Consider the following 23,571-nt stretch of genomic DNA (forward strand, 5'->3'; position numbering starts at 1 on the left):
TCCAACTAACTGGTTAAGACCTGTGTATATGATACATCCGTTCTTCATCTTTTCACCATTCCAAACAGAAATTTTACAAATCCAAATATTTGTGTCTTCGGTTCGCCCAAGTCTTCAGAGTTCTCGGTGGTGTTAAAAACCCCAAATAAGGCCAAAATAAAATATAGATATTAATAATTTATCGAGTATTAATTTATAAAATTATATAGTATTTTTATAATTCAACTTTCCATAAAAAAAAATTTAGAATAAGGTGTTCCAATCTGCAAATAGAAAAAACTTCACAAGCCAACAATCACATTAATTTGCCAGTACTTCGAAGTATGCTGCCAAGTAGTCACACTCCCTCCAACAAAACCAAAGTAAACCAATGCACAAACTGAAACCTATTTTACATGGTGTAATGCTAAACGTGGCTTACAGAATGAATTTGTCACACAGTTCAACGTGACAGAAACACGAGCAATTCCGAACTCCAGCTCGATGTGGTCTTCCAAATGCCTGGATGTTAATCTGCCGTCCAACTTTGTTCCACACTTTCCCTTACTCTCCGATTATATTCTCGCTTGTTCTCACTGAACATTCGAGCAGCTTCAGAATTCGCTGGAGAATTGGGATTTGGGTCGCATAACAATGACTGTAACAAAAACACAAGGGATAAGTCAAGACTGTTTTAACAGCTGATATTAACATGAGGGTGAAATGTTGAAAATTTTTTGGTCAGACGTTTCTGTGAGCAATACAATTTATAGAGGATCCAATATTCTATTTGCTTTAATCATGGGTCGACGTAAAATAAAACATACTGCGATTCATGGTCTAAACATACCGAGTCACACTTTCTTACATGGAAAGCTAAAACTCTGTGATCTACGGTGTCTCTAGTGATCCAGGTATGCTTCGGCGAGACTGTTTACTTTATAGACTTGACATGTTAAGTGTGACAGCAATGTATGCTGCTACTACTATACGTGGGGGATAATATCAGCATTATCCTTTGGACCGTTTTCACATTGGATTTGGCAGTACAGCTGTAATATTACAGCAAATTCTAGTACAATTCACAAATCGTTCCAAAAGAGTCGTTGCTTCGTGAAGCTTCGACGACACATTTCAGAGCAATATCGACCAAATCAAGCAGTCTACTAAAAATATTAGAAGTACTTGTATCACCACCACGTCATAAGTTCCAATACGATGTGTCGTACTAATTTCACCAAAGTTTTGATGGTGAAATAGTACAAAAAACGAGAATAGCACCCCAGCTGCACCCAGTAAAATAAAAAACGAGTATAGCACCCCAGCTGCACCCAGTAAAATGATGGCATGACCTCAGCCAAGTTAAAAAAAAGCCCATCAACACGCTTAAATTTGATTTGAGCAATTGCATCAGGATGGTTTCGGTTATGTAAGGCACATCTCACTTATTTCAAATCAAATGACCATGTAATTAACAAATGTGTAACAAATTCGTAACACCCAAAGGATCGATAATTTCCATGAACTTATGAAACATTTAGATATCAAGCTAACATGATTTAAGAGAAAATTAGACAAGGAAATGGCAAATATTTGCTTTATAATCCTTATAAACCTTAGAAGATATTGATAGCAATTAGCAAAGAATTATCAACTCTACATCCTAACCGACATCATTCAACATTTTGCACATCCGTAAGAGTAAGAATAAGCACCAATAAACACAGGTTTATAACTGTCTCAGCAATGGTAGCTCAAATTTTAAAACTTAAAATTGGGAGAAAAATGAAATCAAACGCACCATTGTTCGTAGAGTTCAAATTTTTTTTTGAACTATCAACAAGTTACATGTATAAACATCAACTTTTGTTATTGCATAAAGAGTGCAACGTTCCATTGATCACGAAACCAATCACACAAAATGTCTTTCTGTTGGTTACCTATCAGTAGTCTACTATCTACCTTTAGTCATTTTAGTTAGCAATCAGCATGGAATTCAGAAAAATGATATCACAAGTATAATTTAATAAACAGAAGGTACCTGAATAGAGGTAAGTATAGCTGCAACATCATAGATAGGACTCCACTGATTTTGAAGGATGTCCAAGCATATACTTCCATCAGCATAAACTGATAAGAAAAAGTATAATCGTGAATTTGAGTTCAAGATTAAGTAAAAATATCACGTGAATTTGAGCTCAAAATTAAGAAACACATTAAATTTGAATCAAGGGAAGCATCTTACTATTTGGATGGAACATCCGAGAAACAAATCTAACTGTTGGTGGTTTGTTAGGATAGTCTTCCGTAAACTGAAGTGTCAACTTGAACGTTCCTATCACAATCAAAGCATGGCCCATCAGTTCTGTATATCATGACAATAATAGGAGTAGAAGATATTGTGAAATTGTCATTTGCCAAATGAGAATATTAACTTTTCTTTCATTTTCTGACGCTTTACCCATCCTTTATTTATTCAAGTGTTTATTTGCATGTTTTCAGAATTGCCGAAGGGGTTTAAGCTCAAAACACGTTTAGCAAGGAACACAACTTTATCAAGGAGAAGGAAGTCTGAACTTTCTCACTTGGTAAAGAACAAATTGCATGAAGACCTGGAGACTCTTTTAAACAAAACTATGGTCCAATAACAAACTAATAGAAGCACAATATATACAAGCTTTATCTCAATATTATTTTTAATCGATCCATCAATAAATTCTTTTGAAAAGAGAACATATTGATTTCTAAAAGAATATATTTGTTTCTAGAAGAACATTCAAGGGTCCTTTGTATTAGAACTGACTACTAACTCAATTGAAATGTTAGCACCATCAAAGTTCACAACGGGGAATGGGGTATATCCATTACCACAATAATCTAGTGTTGGGTGTCTTGTGTTCAAAAAAGATAAATTCTTTTTCATGGACCTAATTTTTTTTGCATACAGCACATATTACAAGAGCGAAAATAAACACTGCAACATAGATTTACAAAAAGACAGCCAATGAAAACTAGATTATGGATTAGTAATCATCTCAACTTTTTACCAGAAATTAATAAGTGGGGGCTTCTTGAATATGTTTTATAAAAACACACAGCAGAAAAGCCACTTAAAAAGGGTACAAGCAACAAGGTTTTCTACCTTCATCAGACAAAGTAAATAAGCATATGTAAAAAACAAAAGACAAATACATCGACATTGAATGCCAAAAAAACAAGAAAGACTGAATTTCCAAAAATGTCCAATCATAAAAATGACTCACCTCCATCCCAAGGTGTATCATCAGGACTGCAACCACATGAGAAAAGAAACATAGAAATGATCATGCAGCCATACTTTCTCAAAAAATGCAATACAAGTTAAACAGAAAAATCCCAAGTAGCCAGTCGATTCCGACTTGTCTTACAATTATAGACTTTTAACTTGCATTCTCATAATTATGGCATTTAGGATTTCAAGATGCAGCAATACTGATTCTCCGTACTTTTATCTCTTTGTTTTCTTCTTATTCTGTCGGGAGTTTTTATCTTATTAGGTTTACTCGGTTGATATCAGTGCTAGTAAATCGGATTCCTGGACTGAGGCTTAAGAAGTACGCAGCACACAAAAAGACATCATAAACCCCTTATGCCATGAGATGGCAAAACTTCTTAATTAGCACCCCTCCCAGTTTAAGTGGATTTTTCCCAACTTCAAGAATAAGATTGAGTCGCAGCCATGGAACGGTTGTTCCAGAATGGTAACGGTAGCAGGTAGCTACCACAACAAAGCTCCAGATTTAAACAAGCGTGCTAGTATAATGTTGTTTTACCAGAATATAGCTGATTTCTTGGCCACTGAGGAAGAGTTTTGATTTCTTTTCCAAGTTTTCGAGTTTCTTCTATTATTTAATTAAATATTTTTCAGATACTTTTCGAAGTTTCAACATTTTTTTATTTCTTATTATAAAAAATCTGTGACAGTTATGGATAAGTGCAATTTTGCACTTAGATTTTATGTGTTTTTAACTCGGATTTATTTTAGTTCTCAAGCTGAGCGATATTATGCATTTTGGTGTTGTCTGTGTCATTTGCAGGAATTCAGGCAGCACCCAATTTTTGTGACATAAATCGATGTGGAAAGAGGAATTCAGGCAGCACCCAATTTTTGTGACATAAATCAATGTGGAAAGAGATAAGAGCACGGAAAAGAAGAGCACGTATGCCAAGACATGAAGGAAAATTCAAAAGCAAAGCGCACCTGCGCTAGAGCAGTTTCAGATAATAATAATAATAAGAAACAATGAAGCTCAAGCGCATCCGCACCTCTCAAGAGGTGCACCCGCGCTGTCGTCGTGCACCACAAGGAAACAGGAAACTTGGCGGCTAGGTTTTAAAAGAAGGCTTTTAACTTATTCAGGAGGACTTTTCGAGACTTTTAAAGAATAGGACGATTGAAAGAGACGAGAGAGCACTGGAAAGCAAGATATCACGGTACAAGACAGAGAAGGCGGCATCTAGGGACAGAGAAGCATCTTCGATCATCGTTCTTGTTTCTTCTCTTTCTTAGATTTGTGGATTGATGATTATTTGGAAGAACTTGCTTTGTTTGACCTTTTAATTTCGTCATGAACTAATCTAAATGACTAGAGAAATGATGTAACTTGACTTGATACTATGTTGTTTTCCTTTTGATGTACATATTTGAAGTCTTTTCGGTTTATTTTGAGTTTAATGCTTTCAATTTAATGGTCATAGATTGTAGGATTTAATATTAAGAATCTATCAATAGGGTGAGGGGATTTTGAATAAAATATACGAAAATACATTGTTGATGTTTTTAGAGTTGTGGTGGCCTATAAATCCATTAAAGTCATAGAAGAATTGTTGTGCAACTTTCCATTATTTAATGATTTATTTTTTATAGTAATCTCGAAATCAATATTAGATAATAGTTTATATTCGTCATTTGGGAGAAAGAGCAGAAACTCTAGAATTTTGTCTCATTAATCCTTCGTTCTTGTGAATTTGTGATTAAATTATTGCGACTTTCAGTATTTAAAATCAATTCACTTTCGAATTTCTAAATAAAGTTAGGATTATTTTAATTTTACAGTACAGGTGTAATTTCAAATTATTCATTCTCCATGAAACAATATTCTTAATCATTCACTTACTAAAACTGAACGTTCCGTAAAACGTCGGTGAACCATGGGGGTTACCCACCCAACGGACACAAAAGTAAGAGCTCACCCAAATATGACTGCATTCCAGAGCATGATATTATTGTCCTGCGGTGCACCACTAATTCCTGCTGGTGGGTCATGCTGCAACCTCTTGAAGTCCCTCATCAGCCTCTTCCTAGATGGAGTCGACATTTTAATCTACAGATAACAATAAATTCAACATTAATCAGCACAAGTAAGATATCGGACAACTTATTGACTGAAAAAGGAGGGTAAACAACAAAAAGAAACATTTCATCTTCCTGTCCAATAATTATTTGCAATTCAAAATCAACTCAATTCAAAAGGCATGCAGCTCAACTTATAAACCAATAATTTACTATAAGCAGAAACCGAAATCCCATCACAATCAAGATTCTCTACAATTTCTTTGCTGGCTAGATCTGCTTCCGATCGATTACTATCATCATTAGCATAAACAAAATAACTATTCGTGAGCATAACACACAAAAAGAAATAGATAATTTACCTTGAAGGGATAAATCGAAACCCTTATGGTTAGGGTTCGGGCTGCCGAGCTGTGGCTTGTGGAAAATGGAAGGAGAGAAGATCGAGTTTCGTGCTCTCGATATATCTGTCCACTATTCGATGCAATGATTAAATACAATCTTACGTGTTCTATTTTGACTTAATTCAGCCAATCAAATTTAATTATTGTGAAATCCAAATTTAATTAATTTGAACAATATGTATAACTCATGTAACATCTTTTTTTATGACAGTGAAACCGACTATCGTTGTATTTTGATGAATATTGATAAACTCTTTGAATAATATAATATGTTATAAATCACATAAATTTGATAAACATTAATAAACAAATTCTGTGTGAGAGGTTCATTTTAGAAAATTGATGAGAAAATCGGATTCATGAATACTTACCAAACAATATTTTCTTTATCATCTTGGACATCTGACTATTGTTATATGTTTTATTTGTATTATCTATCATATGATGTCTTTATTTAATGTGGTCGTTCTGTATCATAGTACATTTCATTTAATTAAATGACCATACAAGATTATTTATTACTCACTGTAACTCTTAAAGTGTAAAAGAGTTGTTCTTATTTAAACGTTGAAAATCAACTACATAAGACTTATCAAAGATTCGCAAAATATATATCTCCAACTTTTGAATTATGAATTTCTTGTGAGTCGTTTCAAAAAGGCTCGGGCCTTTTAAAGGCTCGGAAAAAGGCTCGGGCCTTTCAACATACGCTTTAAAAACCTTATCAGATTCAGAAGATCATTTGTGATATCTTTATTCACTACTCTCTCATTGTTTTAACTAGTGTAAAAGTGTTAAACATTTGTAATATGAGGAAAAAGTCTTTCCTATAATTAAATTTCTTAAAGTGAATGCATTGTAATAATATGAGTTTCAGCAGGAAAAAGTAAGACATGTTGTTGCGTATTTTTCGCTCGCAAGCGTACGATTGTCAAGTTTTAATATATGAAGATAAAGTATTGTTCCCACGAGGAGTGTTTATGTAAAAATATATCAGTGCTTGCAATTAGAATAATCACGACTTTATTTAGAAAAATCACTAAAATGTTTGGTTTGCTGAAAATTAATTAATTGCAAATAAATCACCGAATGAAAGAAAATATCTAGATGAATGATTTCACTGATTTTCCACGATAATAATTCCTGGTTGAATTTATGTTCATGAATTCCAATTATTTAATAGCAAAGAACACTTAATTGTTTTATTCTCATTTTCCCAAGTGATGAATAAATTGTATCATTCAAACTTGGATCCAAACATTCCTAAGAAGAATCTAAGTTTAAATGATAAATGCAAACGAAGTTCTTACCTAGACCTCGCTAAAGTTATACGTCTTTCGAACGATATAAACATTGAACGATGTGTCTCTAATGATTTATAATCACAGTCCCTCTCCCGAGTTATAGAACTAATCAGACAACAAACAATTTATGGCCAGTAAACTAAAGTCGGATAAACACAAAGAAACACAATTAAACCAAAAGAAATTCAGTCATATAAACAACCACGTCAAATTATCGCCACAAAGCTACATTATCCTCTAGACTGAAAAATTAGTTCATAACGAAATCTAAACAAAAACAAAACTTGTTCGAAGATCTAGACATCGCAACACAAGAAATTTATTATTAGAACAACTGATAAAACACTATTTACATTTGTCAAAAATCAGTGTACAATCTTAGTAGAAATATATGTTGGTGATATTATTTTTGGGTCAACTAACCACGAACTTTGTAAGAAATTTGCTAACATTCTTTTTAGGATTACAAGTTAGACAATTTAAATCTGGAATTTTCATAAACCAGATGAAGAATACTAAGAGCTACTAAAAAATTTGTCATGGAAAAATGCATTGCTGCCCAAACTCCAATGAGCTCTTCAACTAATCTCGATTAAGATGAAGGAGAAAATTCAGTAGAGGTAACCATGTATCAAGGTCTGATTGGTTCTTTATTATATCTTATTGCTAGCAGACCAGACATAATATTTGTAGTATGCATCTGTGCTAGATTTCAATCTAATCCTAAACTATCTCATTATGCAGTTGTTAAGCATATATTGAAATATTTAAAGAGTACTCAGATTGTTGGCTTATGATATCCAAAAGATTCTACATTTAATTGTATGGGTTATTCATATGCGTATTATGCAAGTTTCAATTTGGATATAAAAAGTACTAGTGCTTTCTATCAATTTCTTTGTGATAGTCTGATATCCTGGTTTAGTAAAAAGCACACTTCAATTGCCACTTTTACTTCAAAAGCCGAATACTTAGTTTCGACTCTCAAATTCTTTGGGATTCAACAATAATTAAGAGATTATGAGATCACTGCTTCTGAGTCAGGAGATCGCTGCTTTTGAGTCGGCTATCTTCTGTAACGATACGAGTGCACTAGCCATCACTTACAATCCAGTACAGCACTTTAGAACCAAACATGTTGACTTAAGACATCATTTATCAGAGATCGTGTGTAGAAGAAACATTCGCTTAGAACAGTGTTTCTACTGATTTACAAGCAACAAACTTCTTTACCAAATCATTATATGAGGCTAGTTTTTGTTATTTTCGAAATGATTAGGTCTCATTGATTTATCTTAAACATATATCCAAGGGGAATATTGTTCAGTATGACTAAGATTTTATAAAATCTTGATGTATTAAATCAAGAATTTTTTATATTGATAAGATAGTAATTTTTCTGAAAATGAGTCACTACTGAAATTTTTCTAGTATCCCTTTTTCAGAAGACCTTACCATATAATATACCAAATTTATACTCTCCGCTGCTTTTATCATTAACTGACTCTTGGACAAACTACTATTTTTATATTTTCAAAACATTTTCTCACGCTTTTATGCATTTGGCCAGTCTGTCAGAGCACCTTTCTTAAAATTTTTAAACTAACTGCAAACATACTAACACGCGTCCTTGTGTTTGTAACTTACGGTTGTTTTCTCTCTGCAATTCGAGCCTTTTTTTTCTCTATGCAATTTTACAATTCTCTGCAAGCCTTGCTTTCGATTGTTCTAACCTAAAAATTGCATAAATGGCCGACACATATATTTTGAACACTTAGCAAATCTACTTTTCCTCTGTCTACACTGTCCAAGATGTCAACATTGTGTCTATGTTCAAGGCATTGGAGAAATCTGATCTTTGTTCATATCTATAAACTCCAGCAATTATTTATAAGGACGTTTTTCTAGATTTAAATGTCAAAGCTTCTCTTTCTACTGATGGGAAGGTTGTCCATTCTCATAGTAATGCCCGAGATTTTTATTCTGTTAATCTGAAATGATTTAGTGATAATTGAGGGGATTATAACGGAAAGGATCAGACTGGGAAAGACGGAAGAAAACATGAAATATGTGTGAGGATAGAACACCTCGCGCATATGCGCGACAGTGGCAGAAGACCTCGCGCATATGCCCGAGAAGTGTGCGTGCATATGCGCGGGCTGTGCAGAAGCTAAATGCCATGTCCAGAGAACCTCGTGCATATGCGCGGAGATGGGGCGCGCATATGCGCGAGCTGCCGAGAAGGAAAGCTGCCGATACCAGTAGGTCTCGCGCATATGCTGCCGATTGAGTTCGCTACATATGCGCCGATATGCGCGAGACGTGTTGTACCTAAAATGAGCCACTTGCCCCTTTTCATGCATAGTATATATATATAAGTGTAACAATTCCTTCAGATAAAGAATAAGGAAAGAAACGAGCAAGCCGAAGGAAACTTTAAGTTCATAATATAGATTTGTGATTTGCGAGAAATCCATTCATTCGATTTTCAATCCGACTTCGGTACCGTGTTTCTGTCGACGTAGGCTTTAACTGGATGTAAGTTTTGCTATGTTTTATGATGATTTGAAATTATGATACTGCCAGAATCAGATATGATCCATATATGTTGTCCTTGCGATATCAGACATTGTATAATCGAAACCGGATCGAAGAACAGATTGTTTATGTAATTGTTATGAATTTTCAGAGTTGATTTGATTGTGATTAGACCGATTTGATATCAGAATATTGTTGTTACTGATTATGAGCCGTGTTATTATATTTGTGATGTTGTGATTGACGGGGTTACTGAGATTGTATTGTTATACCGTCGAGACATCAGTAGATTGATATTAATCAGATTCGCTATTGATTGAGATTGTTTCGTTGTATAGTTGACATTGATCAGATTATGTCTAGATTTGAGTATTGATCAGAACAGGTCTTGAATTGAGTTGTACATTGACACAATATATTCGATATTGTCATTACCAGATTGAATATGGACAGAGCTGAATTCGAGACTTCGACTTCGTCAGACCGACAAGAGAAAGGTATAAATTAATGTTGATTCGGGATTGCACAACTCGAGTTTGATGACTTGAATTTCCCAAAATCACATACTTTATCTTATTGCATTGATATTTGCAATTGATAAGTTTGATATGTCTAGGCTATGGATGTATAGTCTAGTATGTGTTGTGATGAGTCAATGGCAGGACATGCCAGGGCGGATAGGCCTAGTCTTTGGCAGGATATGCCAAGACACCGGACGTTTGGTCATATTGATAATGCATATGAGTGGAGCAACTTCTATAGCGAGATTCAATATGGACAGGACCAAAGTCCATAATAAGAACGTACCGCCACCACGATCGGGAGAGTAGGTGGGAGATTGTTGCGTTCTTATTCAGATCGGGATCCCTAGATTAGGAATGAATGGAGTCAGAGTCTCAGAGTCATAGAGCGTGATTTACCGCTTGATATTGATTCATGTTTTCTGATTTTGATACATGTTCAGAGTGTGATTTACAGTTTGATATTGATTCATGTTTCTGACTGTGATACATGTTATAGATATCTGTTTATATGAAATGCATGTATACATGATTTATACTAGGAATATAATTCTCACCGGAGTTATCCGACTGTTGTCTTGTTTGTATGTGTGCATGACAACAGGTGGGACAGGATCAGGGTCAAGACGAGGACGAGTTTAGCGTGGAGATTCGAACCCAGAAGTAGATCTGTTTCATCACCAGACATGTAGTGAATGAACAGTAGTTATTATGATTTACTTTTGTACAGGACTTGTACTTAGATCTGGATACTGATCTTGTAAATGAAATAAGATTTATTTCATATGTTTCCGCTTGTGTATTTAAAAAAAAAAATTAGACCATGTTTATTTAATTGTTTTTAATTATTCCCAAAGACGATTAAGAAATAAATTAGCGTCTGGGTCCCCACACTCATAACAACAAGATGTTGGTTATTGATGAAGCCCTGCTCAGTTATTCTTTATCTCTTCCTACATCTAGAATTGTTGATTTCTCAGTCATCTCCAAGGAAGACATGACTACTGCTCTAAATAAATTTTCGGCTTCAAGAAAAGATCAGGTCTCTATCTTGCTTCAAGAAATTGCTGAATATGTAATTTCAGTTCTTGGTAAATATTGTTGCAATGCTATATTGATAAATGCAGGAACTTTGACAGACTAAAAAAAGAGAAGGTCCAGGTGATGTCTGTCATTCTTACTGGAGCTCAAGTTAACTGGGCCTCTGTTATGTTTATATCACTCTCTGAGGTGGTCCAGAAGAGGATTTCAACTGGTTTTGATGTGCAGATCAGCAAACTTCTCAATAATCTTGGTTTCAGACTCACTTCTGAAAAACATGGTACTTCAACCACCATGATTGATACTGATAATGTGGTTGCCTTTCAACTCAAACCATATGCTCCTGAATTTATCATAGAAAATAAGGAAATCAGGGTCCAACAAGAAGCTTCTCAAAAGAAGTAGAGGAGCAAGAATAAGCTTATCATTGTTGTCAGTGATTCTGAACGAACAGGGTCTGGAGAATCTTCTGCTCCCATTCAACCTCCTTCAAAGCCAAACTCAGAAAAGATGAAAACAACACAGACTCTCTCCTTTTACTCGATTCCAAAGTCGACGCTCTAGATGCTAAGCTTAATAATCAATCTCAATCTCTTTAGACTTTGGATAACCAAGTTGGCAACCTTTCTGAGCACTTATTTGAATTTATTCATTGGGTCAAAGCCAGTGCTGACGAAAAAGGGGGAAAAGATGCAAGGAAAAGAGCAGAAACATAACCCGCATGAGATCAAGTTGAAAGTGAAGATGAGGAAATCAATGATGAGGAGTAGACTCAAAATCAACAATTTAAAGCTTTTCTTTAATTTGGCTACAATTACTCTATCCATTGTTATGATCTTGATGTTCTCACTTTGCTTAGTTTTACTCTTATCTTATTTTTATCTGATTTATAATCTTCTAGGTTTTAACTTCACCACAAAGATAGAAATTATTAAGGAAATCTTAATTGTGGTGATGTTCTCCTTGAAGAAAACCTCAACCTTAGGTTTAGTGATTTACTACTTAAAGAAAATCATAATCGCGGGGTTCTGCTAATTTTATGGTGAAGGAAACCAGAACACTCACTAAGAAGTAACTCCAGTAGGCAGTCGAAATAAGACGTCAACAAACATATAATTCAGTACTTAAAAACCAGGAGTAGTAGCCATCTTGCTAGTTTCCTATGATAACATATTAGATTAACATTAAATTATATAATCTTTAACAAGAGACTGTTGTTATCTGTTTTGTTTGTATTATTTATAAGATTATAAACCTATTTAAGGTGATTGTTTTGTACAATAATACACTTCATTTAATTCATTTAATGTCATTGAATGAACTATACAAGATCATTTATTAATCATTATGACAGTTTATTCTTGAATTCAGATACTCTTAATGGGTAAAAGAGACGTTCTTATTTGAACGTTGAAGATCAACTATATAAAGGTTTATTGAGAATTCACGAAATATCTCTCCAACTCTCGAACTCTAAATTACAGTTAATCATCTTTAAAAAAGACTCAAGCCTTTCAAAGCCTCGGATAAACCAATACACATTTTAAAACCTTATCATATTCATCGTTTGTGCTATTTTTATTCATACTCCTTAATTGTTTTAACTATTGTAAAGTGTGAAACATTTGTAATTTGAGGAAATAGTCTTTCCCATTATTAAATTTCTTAAAGTCCATAGATAAAAGTAAGATTTGTTGAAGTGGGTTTGTACAAGTGTGTATCAATCAAATTCTTCTAGTGATATTTTCTGAAAACACAAGATGAGGAGACGTATAAGAGTTTTGTGCTTCGAACTTTCCAGATACAAGTCTTGTGTCTTATTGTTTTCTACTGTTTTTAGTTTAATTAAAGTGTTGTGGACTGATTTTGTACTTCTAAAAGAAGTTTGCTATACTTTCAAAGAACGATATCAGTTTCTGAATTTTTAAAACATTTCAGAAGTACACTTTTGAAAAACAAAAGAATTTAAAGTTTGAATTATTTATTCAACATCTTTCTAAATACTTCATCGATCCTATCAATATTGTGAAAACATCAAATGTCTTACTGCTTAAAAATAGTAAACACAAATGAATTAATCGCAAGAATACATCATCATTAATAAAATAACAAACGATGATCATGGTTATGATTATTATACTTTCAAATTTAAAATTGTACTGTTATATAATAATTATAAATATAAAATAATAATATTTTTTAAATTTAATTTCTATGATATATTATACGAGGATATATTCGAGATATAATAAGATCAATAAGGATAATTTGATCTTTTCAATACCCCAACTTTTTTTAAAACAGTTTATAAGTTATCAAACAATTTATTTTGACATATTATAAAATCTTTTTGAAAAACTTAATTATCAAACAAATTTTAAGAACATATAAGCTCTTAAACGACTTATAAGCCGATCAAACACCTTCTAGATTGTATTTCACAAGGTCATTTTCAAAAATTCATCTTAAAATTAACATAACTTATATCAATACTATTAATTAAAACTTAACATCGACCGGTCTCGTGGATATATCCGTGAGTCCGTCTTACAAGATATCTACTCTTAAAAATAAACCTATGATAATAAGTGATTTTTGGTACGTATTTTGACGAAACTTTTTTATAATTACAAAAACCTTAATTTTAACTATCCAGCTCTATCTCACTTTAGTTTAAAACACTAATAACTTTCATTTTGATTTTTTTAAAAAAAGTTTACTTTCTTACCAATTTTTATTGACTACACAAAAAATGGACTACACATGTTGTGTGTGACATGATCCACTAATTAATATAAAACTAGGATCTCGCACGCCGAGTGAGGATATCGGTGGCCCCACTCAGTGAAACTCATCGTATTTTTTAAAAAATTGAACGGCCAGATTAATCTGACCTTTACAAAAAAATATTTAAAAATGAAAAAAATAAATGAATGGTTGGGATGATATGATAGTTGCAGATCAAGGACTAGAATCAATCTCAACCTTTAAATTTTTAAAAAATAATATTAAAAATTATTTAATATTAAAAAAAAATTGAAACGATGGGAAAAAAATCTGTAAAATTAACAAAGACCAAAATTTTAAAATCCAAGCATACTCCTATAAATTGACATTATCACACTTTAAAAAATCAAATTTTTTTCCACTTTCATTCCAAAAACTCAAAATTTCTTACTCTTTCATTTCATTTTCAATCCAAATTCAAAAATGAATCAATGAAGAAATGAGGATCTCAATACTATTTTATCAAAAAAATTTCAATTAACCGACAATTAAATGTTGAGCTTTATATTCAATCGAACTCAATTCTCCAAAATCACATCAACTCTCTCCTCCTATTTTTGAAACCATGTATTTTAAATATAAAAAGATAGGGAAGAAGATCGTTGCTGACGATGGGGTGAAGCATCACAAGGAAACATTGGACAAAGACCGAAGGTGAACTTCTAGCAATGTATGGTGCAACGCCTCCACCAACCCGACACTTAACAATGATCAATGAAACACTAGTTTCAGGGATTGGTTATTTTTAGGAGTTGCAAAGTGGATAGAAAATATATACATGAGACAACATGCGCTAACATTTCATGGATGTTGAGAAACAGATGTTCGATTTGCCAAAACAAAATAATAAACAAGAAGCACTCAATCATAGCATATCGTCATTTGAGATGTAGGTATTCATTCTGAAATATTTATTTTCACCGAGCAAAATGAAAATTCCTAATTATAATTTCTTTTGTTTTGTATACGTAAGCTCAAACAATATTCGAGCAAAATTATGGGATTGCATGGTCCGATGGCAAAGTTGGATAGCGACGAGGGAGCAACCAAAATAGATATATAGTTGTTCAAAAAATTCAAAGAAGTTTCAACGAATGCTACCAAGAAGCTGAAAAATATTGATGATGAATCATGTCTATCTCTTTTCTCTATACCTTTTCTCACACACCGTCGAGGAAGGAGACGACGTGCAGGAAATGAGCAAAACTATTAGACAAATGGGAAAAAATGCCTTCAAAAAGAACATGAGGGGAGAATGATCGAAAAATACAAATATGGTTGATATGCTCAAAAGAATGCATGAAGGTAAGACACAATAGAAAGATGCTAGGATTCATGTTCTAGCAAAAGAACATTATGCAAATATTGCGCAAAATATGGAAAATAATTATGAAATGAGGGTGATGGAGCACTTTTTTTTATTTCGTCTAAGTTTTAAAACTTAATTATGCATGTGTATTTTTAATTTTTTATAATTATGTGAATTTTATTATGTTTTTAAAAAATATTGAATGTAATAAAAAATATTATATTTCAACGTCATCTCATCACTCTAGAAACATGAGATTAAGTTTTCATTCTAAAAGAATAAGCGAATTACCCTGTTGACATATATAAATCTTTCAATAATTTTAGTATGGTTATTTTTCTTATAAACCTATGATACGCTTATTTTCAAGTCTGTTTTATAATCTTGATTGGTTCTATTCAAAAGTATATATATTAGGAGTTTAGGACAAGAAATACACATGCGTGATTGATATAGTATATTGCTACAAGTAAATATTAAAATATAGAGTATGTATCTTGTGAGACGGTCTCACGAATCTTTATATGTGAGACGGGTCAACATTCCGATATTCACAATAAAAAGTAATAATCCTTAGTATAAAAAATAAAAAAAATTCATGGATGACCCAAATAATAGATCCGTCTCACAAAATACGACCCGTGAGACCGTCTCACACAAGTTTTTCCCTAAAATATAATATATTGTACTCAAATTTTTCATCTGATCTACAAATTATTTCAACAATTTCACTCATTAAAGTAACGAGATTGTAAATTACTTGATCTACAAATTATTTCAACAATTTGAAATTTAATTTGATATAAATTATTAAAAAATAACTTAATTATAAAAAAAATAACTTAAATTTATGTATTTTTTTCCTTATTAGAAGCAGAAGCAATGTTTGAAAGAAACTTTTCCTGTGGGTCTCATTTTGCTTGACTTTTCTTTCGCAATAGACACTTGAACTCTTCTTTTCTCCTCGATTTTTGCCTTTGCTTCAGCCGCTAAACGATCGATCCTCAATATCTTGCTCTGGTAATGTTTCATGTTTCTTGATTTTTTGATCTCCAATTCAGTCTGAAAACAACAAAATTGAGAATTACTACACTTACACTGATGTAAGTTACATCATCGAAAATTAATTTGGGGAAATGACGTCTTCGGTTTTGTAACATATTTTTCATACGATTGGTCAATTCACAGTTTTAATCCAATAACTTATACTATCCCCCGACTTTTAGTTTTTTTTTCCACCGAAGTGCTGACCTCGCATTAGACACCACTCGACAACAATGTATGTCGCCACATCTCTATTTTCTAGTGACATGTCATCATTTTGTTGTGACATGTCATCATTTTTCTTGTCACTTTGGCACTCCGATTTAAAAATAAAATTTAAAAAATGTGCAAATTATTGTTCTAATACCATAAATTGAGCACAACTTGACCAAAAAAAAAAAAAAAAGTACTTAAAAAGGACAAAAATATAATTTTCCAAATTATTCCCAAGAGTTTTATTGGATCATGCATGCAAAGAGTGACCATGCCATATTAAACATGCAAACCTCTCGTCTTTCGAGTCGATGTTTTGCTTTGGTCTTCTTCTCTTTCTCCCAAGCTTGAATCTCTGCGCACATCTTATCATATCTGCAAACGAGATCCATCCCTCGATAGAATACAATTCAAATTATATATCAAACTTATGATCAGGCATGCATGAACTCGTGTTTCGGAATGCACGCGCCGCCCGATTCACCGGAAAATTTTTATATATATCTGAGTCTCTGTTCCTTGTTTTCAGATGTACATGATCTTTATATATAATATAACTGCTAAAATTATGAAATCTATTCTAAAACTCAATCATATGTACAAATTTCGTTGCACCGAGTAATTGAGCAGTCCCCGCCGGTAGATAAGTCTGTTACCCTCCATGTTTTGTGACTAATTGAGGTGACTAATATCCCTCTCCCTCTCCCTCTATATATTTTATCCCTTTCTATCAATTAGGAATGTATATTGCATGAAGAAGAAATCAAATCAATGAACAATAATACCGTTTTCGAATCTTTATCATTTGAGCTTCTCCCCAAGAATCTGCATTATTCCTGCGTACCCTCGAAGTTTCCTTCGACCTTTCATGCCCGAATAGGATAGGTGTAGGCCTCGAAAAGAATGAAGTCCTATTATTCCTCTGAGTTGGTTTCCTCAGAGAAACTTTTCAGACCAAAATTGTAGGATATCTTTCAGTCTTGGGAATTCATGCCTTAGCTTGATGATCATGTAAAGGAAAATAATAACTAATGATTAAAACAGAAGGAGCATACCTGTTTTGGCTGGTCTGAAGGGCTCATCTCTTCTAGTACTTGCCTGCCTTGGATATCTGGAACCGGTTTCTTGTGATTCGATGGAATATATGGCATGAGCAGACGCAGCCAGCGCGGTGGCGAATTCGATATCCCATGAGTCATATCCACGTCTCATTTTTGGTCTACAAACTTTCGAGAAATATAAGAGCATGTACTTCTATATATGTGAAATTTATCTTGTAGCTTATTTTCTCAAACTTTGAATTGAGGCCTTCAAGGATATTGTCCAAATTTTACCGCCCTTTTAAAGAGACTATTAATTTATATTGTAGAAATAATGAGGCCATGCAATACAAGATTTCTCCATATATATATATATATATATATATATATATATATATATATTTGAAAGACAATCCAACTACAAATAAATGTAGGTAGCCTTTAACTCAATTCGTTCACTAAAACAAAGAATTTTTAATGGGCTGTGAACTCAAAACCTAAAGAATAATCTGATAAATCAACTTTTAAAAAAAAATGAAAAACTTTTGAACGTGGATGATATTTGTTGTGAACATTATAATTCGATTCCTTGTTTGTTTCAGAGATTTCTTTAGAGTGTATGCCGTGAGATTGAATGAGTAATGCCAAAGTTTTCTTAAAAAAAAAGAAGAAGTAAAGCCACCAATATTCTAACCAAACTCGTTTCACATTTTCAAATTTAAGCGAACCGAAAACAAAAATAAAATCCAATTATTTATTAGGAAAAAAAATACTCTGAAACCAATTCTTGATTATAATAATTTTATTTACATCCAAAAAATTAAGAAAAGTTATATCGTAAACTCCATTCCACGGAATTTTCAACAGAAAACATAGAAGGTCAAAATCTAGCATGTGTTTCCAAGAATTGTCCTTGGCTCATGTGATGAAGGGAAAAAAAATAACATACATTAATTGTCAAGAAAATGAAAATGTGCCTAAAGTGTTGATTCAGTTCTTCTTTAATGTAAATTAATGCCTTTTTTTTTTTTGCATGGAATAATAAAATTTTGGGGACCATTATATGCATATATTTATTTTTTGTGGCTGATATGTATTTTCTGAAAAATAAAAATATTCATGGTACAATTTTTCCTATTTATTTGCTGTAATAATATCATAATTTTTTTTTTTTAAAAAAGCACAATATGTTTGGAAGTTGGAACTATTTTATGGGTGGGTTCACAAAGTTAATTGTACTGTACATGGACTATTTATCTAATAAAAAATTCAATAAAATGATCTATACTGGTTCTCAATTATTAAAATAAATTGGTATTTGTAATGAATATTAAATGGGCACATGGCTTTTATTGAAAACATTATTTTCAAAAGTATTTAAAATTATTTTGGAGCAAGGGCGTTTATTTTTTACAAGCTAAATGTTTCGATAACAAAAAACTAAAAAAAAAAATTGGAAAAAAAAGAACCTATTTTCCACTAAAATTTTAGATACGAAACTTTTTCCAGTGTATTTGTTCATAAATTTGTCCTATTTATTCATAAAAATGAAGAAGCACGATATTCCTTTATGACCAAAGACAATATCATCTTCCTTCTTGTCTAGCTAAATTGTTAATAACACATAATTGAAAGGCGAACATATTACATATTAATGAGAGCCTAGATTTCAACATGGAGATAATTTTTGGGAAGAAGCTCGTTACAAGTATACGTCGAATCCGATATCTTCTCCCAAATTTGAGATTTCGAATTTTTTTTGAACATGAGACATGTAGATTTGTGTTAGGTGCAATAATTGTCTCTGCTTAGTAGAACGATCGAATCGTGGTGCTTGAGCTGCTGTGCGATTTAAAAGATTTGAGTTGCACACTTTTGGTAAAACGGTAATTACTCGGTCCTACAATTGACATCAGAGCCAAAGTCACGGGTTCGATTCTCATTGATTGCAAGGAATGCAATTATTGGGAAGAAGATTGTTGGATGCAATATAGTTTTTGGTAAAGCGGTAAGCACTCGATCCTACAATTTGTATGTGTATAAATGCATACATGTACATATAGAAAGATAATAATAGTTAACATGTAGTGTCATAACAAGTTCAAATTTTGTCCGAATCATATAGAAATATGGATTGCATATGAAGCTACGGTTCTAGAAACCGGTGAAACGCGAAGACAACGGTAACGTAATGGAAGGTTACACAATATGGGATAACAATCACAGCCATGGCTACAGCCTTCTACTTTCCAAGCAAACGACGGCCACGTTGAGTAACGCCTTTCACTCGGATGTTTAGGACCTCCACATCATCCTGAACATTATCGATAGCTTTGGTTTGCCTGCAGTGTAAGAACCATAGGAGAATAATTAATTTGCACCTCCAAAAGATAATCTATTTTATCATAGTTTGATAGTCGTGATAGGTAACGTTGCCACACAAACACCAAGATATGCACTTCCCGGAACTAGGAAAATAAATTGAAGAGAAAGGTTGAATAACTGACCTCTCAATTTCAGATCCCATGTCTATAGCCATATCCTTTAGCTCCCCCAGTATGTTACTTAAATCTGAGAGGGAATCATCCTGTTTGGCTTTCTCAAACTGGCGGAAAAATCATGTAACCATAATCAGTCGGGCGTCAAAAAATGTAAAAGGTGTACTTTTATCACATCAACGCTTTATTTCTTGAAACCTAAATATTACACATGAAAAAGCATACCTCAACTTTCTGCAACGCATTTGTCGGTTCATTCGGAGGTGTATGGCTGTGAGATCTTTCCTTGGAAGCATGAGTCAGCCCCAATTTCTCTCTTTGCTCCAAGTGATTGCCCTTTCTTTGCACCGGATCATCTACAGAATAATTGAAGTCTTAAAACCAAGAAATCGTAAATAAAACTATAAATAGCAAACCTTCGCACGGGTCTAGGAATAATAAGCCTAAAGATCAGCTTTATTGGGATGTTTAACAAATGATATTGATGATTAATAAAAAAACATGCCACATACCTCGAATGATCACAGGGCCTGCTATTGGGCGAGTTTTCTTGGGCTTCCATGTCTTGGAGAACATGCCCCCAAGACTTCCCATGAGCTTTTCACCCTGTAATAAGTAGGCACATGGTTTTTAGGATCAATTATTGCAAATAGCAGAGACATAATGAGCACAATTGGCCAAAACATTTAACAGATGTAGGAATGATGAACTAACATTAGCACATAGACAAGGCATTGTTCAGATTCACTTGAGTTCTTTAATTCATACATTTTAGTAGATAAATCCAAAATCACCATTAATTTTTAGTAGTTTCACAGTGCCTAGACCATCTTCATGCCTTCCTAGAACTAAAATGATATTAATGAAGAATAGTTTTTAGAATGTTTTGTAACAAGGATAGAGAATGGAAGTGATGGTAACTCTGAGTTATTAAGTATATATTCAAGAAGCCAATTTTCTAGCCATAAAGGAGGGTGAAACTAATGTATATATGCAAAAGCCATTAGAAATACGATCATACAAACTTACTAAAGCATGCAAGAGACAGATAAGCTCCTCACGAGTTTAGGCAAGGAAGTCAAAGATTAGGTTGAATCAAATATAAAAGAGCATACTAATGAGGAGAAAGAGGGAATCATTTTCGAAGAAAAGATGAAGGAAGAAAAAGTCTTTCTTTAAAAATAGATAAACAAGGAAAAAATGTTACAATTTAGTTCTGAGGTTTCACTATTGAAGTTGAATGAAAGAGTTTGAGTTCCTATTTTAACCCAAATTCTTGACTCCACGCCTCTGCTCCCTCTCCTTAGATCTAGCAGATGGATACAAAATTATACATTAAGTGCTGTCAATAATGCATTTTCCCTTGCTGTATTTCCATTTCATTTTCTCCACCATAGTTTAGCATTCGCATATGATTTTAAAAGTAACAATTCTAAACTTAAGCCAGGAAAAGATTAAGGGCAAAACTTAGAATTGTGTTTCCTGTATACGCCTTTCAGCGAGTCAAATGTCCACAAACTTATGTACTAACTTAATGCTTCTTGCAGATACTGTTAATGACAAACATATCTCTGGCTTCTAAGACGCCAATAATTCTGCATCACCAGAAACCAGTCATTAAAAAATTATGCATACCCTACTAAGGTCATGATCGATATCAGCAGCAACCATGTGAGTTCTCGTAATCTGTTCTCCCTGTTGATGCAAGGTAATCAATGTTTTAGTAGCATCATCTCTCATATCTTCAGCAATTTTGAGACAACCATTGACAGCATTTGTAGTCTCTTCCGCCTTATATACAGCATAATTTTCCAATTCCTGCACACCTTGGTTCTCCAATCCCCCGGAATCCATGAAATCATTCTTGTACTTGTTTCTGGCTGCCGAAGAGAGAAAAGAATTAGATGACGTGGTCCCTTTAATCTCGTCATCATCAAAAGGGTTCGAGCTCGAATTTGGTGTCATGGGAGAAGGGTCTGAAGAGGTTCGTCTAGCAGCTTGAAGGGATTTCTTATTGTCAATTTCATCATCTGAATCAAATGGATTAGAAATGGGCTTATCAGAGACTTTTGGGTCGCCTGAGTGGTGTTTAGAGAACCTATGCAATGGGGATTTCTTGTGACTAAACATTTTATACCGCCAAATGAATTAAGGATCAAAATAGATGTGTACTGATAGTGAATCTGCAAGTCTAATCAACAAAAGAATATGTCCTGAATTCGTGAAGTTCCTGTGAAAGAAAAATAGTATGTATCAAACTGTCAGGGCGTCTGCACGAGCATAGAAACAAGCATAATAATAAATCAAAATCAAAATCAAAAATCAAAAAAAAAAAAAAGAAGCTTAGAACCATTGAACAAACCAAAGAAAGAAAAACAAAAATTTGATCAGCAAACATGGACTGATAAAGTAAAATAAAATCAAGATTATGTGAATCACAAAATGAAGTAACAAAGTCCCGTTGAGCGAAAAGAATAACTGGGTCAAAGACATAAAAGGTCCCAACTCATGAATCTTCCATAGACAACGAAAGTAAAAGCTTCCAGCCGTTCCCGACAAGAAGATGAACTTACAATTTACGTAATTCACTAACCAATAACTCTCTTTCTGATTACTGCAACTTATGAAGTGGTAATTTAGACAGAAAAAAAAAAGAACAAAAATCCATTCTACAAAGCAAACGATTTATATACAACGTTGATAAGTATTCATTAATCGGAATTGCATTCATACAGAAGTACTAAAAATACGGCATGTGATCAAACTTTCTGTCGGAAACCAACCAACCAACAAAATAAAAGTACAAAAATTACAACGAAAGGACTTACGATTGACTAACAACGATCAAATCAGCTGAACAAACGTAACTAAAGAAACTGTAAGATCACATCTCTCCTCGAGCAAGAAGTACAAAACACCCAGAAAGGGGGGAAAACGAACAAATCAAACTATTACTTTCCATAAGAAACTGAAGATTGAAACTTTTCAACTGAGTCACATGTAAAGCAACAAATTTATTCCAAATTCTTGCAAATTAAGAAAAAAATATAGGCGGTAATACCTGAAATTGACGAAAAATTAAAAGGATAGTCTAGAATTGGGAGAGCTCCAAAAGAGAAAGGAAGCCTCTTTCTGAAAATTCAACGGCGATAATACAGAGAAATGAATTTGGAATGGTAATAAATAATAAAAAAAAATGATGAAAAATCGTCAGAGAGACTTGGTAAGAGCCAAGAGGGTTCGAAATTGGTTGGAAACTGCGAGTATTCAAACACTGCCCGCTTGGCCACGAAACCAACGCTTTCAACATCTCCTTGACTACATGCTCTCGCATATTAAATTATATTTTCTTATATTTTGAAATAAAATTTCATAAATGATTTTTTTTATAGTTAATTAATTACGAGAATTTATTGTCACGACAATTGTGATGAAATTTTGGATTATTTAATTTTAAATTGATATGATTTTTGTTTCTACAGGATATATATAAATGTATATATAAAAACGATTGATTAATGAACCAGAGTTGCTTTGCAGGTTATTGTACTAGTTCGAGAG

The 23,571-nt window shown here is 33.2% G+C and overlaps 3 protein-coding genes and 1 long non-coding RNA gene across 6 annotated transcripts; 1 reads left to right on the top strand and 3 right to left on the bottom strand.

The window, feature by feature from the left end:
* Positions 1–280: 280 nt before the first annotated feature.
* Positions 281–5,865, bottom strand: LOC142540956 (ubiquitin-conjugating enzyme E2 2). Its single transcript, XM_075647451.1, has 6 exons — positions 5,674–5,865; positions 5,212–5,342; positions 3,243–3,268; positions 2,225–2,314; positions 2,021–2,109; positions 281–637 (listed from the first exon to the last, which is right to left on the bottom strand). Exons 2-6 carry the CDS (start codon positions 5,334–5,336, stop codon positions 509–511), a joined length of 459 nt encoding a protein of 152 aa, XP_075503566.1. The 5' UTR covers positions 5,337–5,342; positions 5,674–5,865; the 3' UTR covers positions 281–508.
* Positions 634–1,800, top strand: LOC142540957 (uncharacterized). Its single transcript, XR_012819187.1, has 2 exons — positions 634–1,274; positions 1,315–1,800. It is a non-coding gene; the product is annotated as an uncharacterized LOC142540957 (long non-coding RNA).
* A 10,165-nt stretch (positions 5,866–16,030) lies between the features above and the next one.
* Positions 16,031–17,873, bottom strand: LOC142539065 (uncharacterized). The gene is made up of 4 exons (XM_075644358.1): positions 17,528–17,873; positions 17,258–17,417; positions 16,766–16,847; positions 16,031–16,277 (listed from the first exon to the last, which is right to left on the bottom strand). The coding sequence occupies exons 1-4, from the start codon at positions 17,718–17,720 to the stop codon at positions 16,083–16,085; spliced, it is 630 nt and encodes a 209-aa protein (XP_075500473.1). The 5' UTR covers positions 17,721–17,873; the 3' UTR covers positions 16,031–16,082.
* A 1,655-nt stretch (positions 17,874–19,528) lies between these two features.
* On the bottom strand, positions 19,529–23,309 carry LOC142540958 (SNAP25 homologous protein SNAP33-like). Of its 3 annotated transcripts, none has more exons than XM_075647452.1 (6): positions 23,072–23,309; positions 21,646–22,240; positions 20,523–20,616; positions 20,236–20,366; positions 20,020–20,117; positions 19,529–19,854 (listed from the first exon to the last, which is right to left on the bottom strand). In XM_075647452.1, the coding sequence occupies exons 2-6, from the start codon at positions 22,138–22,140 to the stop codon at positions 19,755–19,757; spliced, it is 918 nt and encodes a 305-aa protein (XP_075503567.1). In that variant the 5' UTR covers positions 22,141–22,240; positions 23,072–23,309; the 3' UTR covers positions 19,529–19,754. The 3 variants fall into 3 exon arrangements, with proteins under 3 accessions (XP_075503567.1, XP_075503568.1, XP_075503569.1); XM_075647453.1 differs by having other exon boundaries at positions 21,646–22,201; positions 23,072–23,264; XM_075647454.1 differs by having other exon boundaries at positions 21,646–22,193; positions 23,072–23,263.
* Positions 23,310–23,571: the final 262 nt, after the last annotated feature.

The sequence above is a fragment of the Primulina tabacum genome, chromosome 3 (assembly GCF_025594145.1).
Source record: "Primulina tabacum isolate GXHZ01 chromosome 3, ASM2559414v2, whole genome shotgun sequence".
NCBI lineage: Eukaryota > Viridiplantae > Streptophyta > Magnoliopsida > Lamiales > Gesneriaceae > Primulina > Primulina tabacum.

Coding starts and splice junctions, on each gene's coding strand:
- LOC142540956 (XM_075647451.1), bottom strand. CDS start 5,336: ATGTCGACTCCATCTAGGAAGAGGCTGATGAGGGACTTCAAGAGGTTG. Junction 2,315..3,242: donor TGATACACCTTGGGATGGAG/GTGAGTCATTTT, acceptor TGATTGTGATAG/GAACGTTCAAGTTGACACTT. Junction 2,110..2,224: donor TCGGATGTTCCATCCAAATA/GTAAGATGCTTC, acceptor TTTTCTTATCAG/TTTATGCTGATGGAAGTATA.
- LOC142539065 (XM_075644358.1), bottom strand. CDS start 17,720: ATGCTCTTATATTTCTCGAAAGTTTGTAGACCAAAAATGAGACGTGGA. Junction 17,418..17,527: donor CTTCAGACCAGCCAAAACAG/GTATGCTCCTTC, acceptor TGGTCTGAAAAG/TTTCTCTGAGGAAACCAACT. Junction 16,848..17,257: donor ATGATAAAGATTCGAAAACG/GTATTATTGTTC, acceptor TCTCGTTTGCAG/ATATGATAAGATGTGCGCAG.
- LOC142540958 (XM_075647452.1), bottom strand. CDS start 22,140: ATGTTTAGTCACAAGAAATCCCCATTGCATAGGTTCTCTAAACACCAC. Junction 20,367..20,522: donor AGGCCCTGTGATCATTCGAG/GTATGTGGCATG, acceptor ATTATTCTGTAG/ATGATCCGGTGCAAAGAAAG. Junction 19,855..20,019: donor ATGGGATCTGAAATTGAGAG/GTCAGTTATTCA, acceptor CTTACACTGCAG/GCAAACCAAAGCTATCGATA.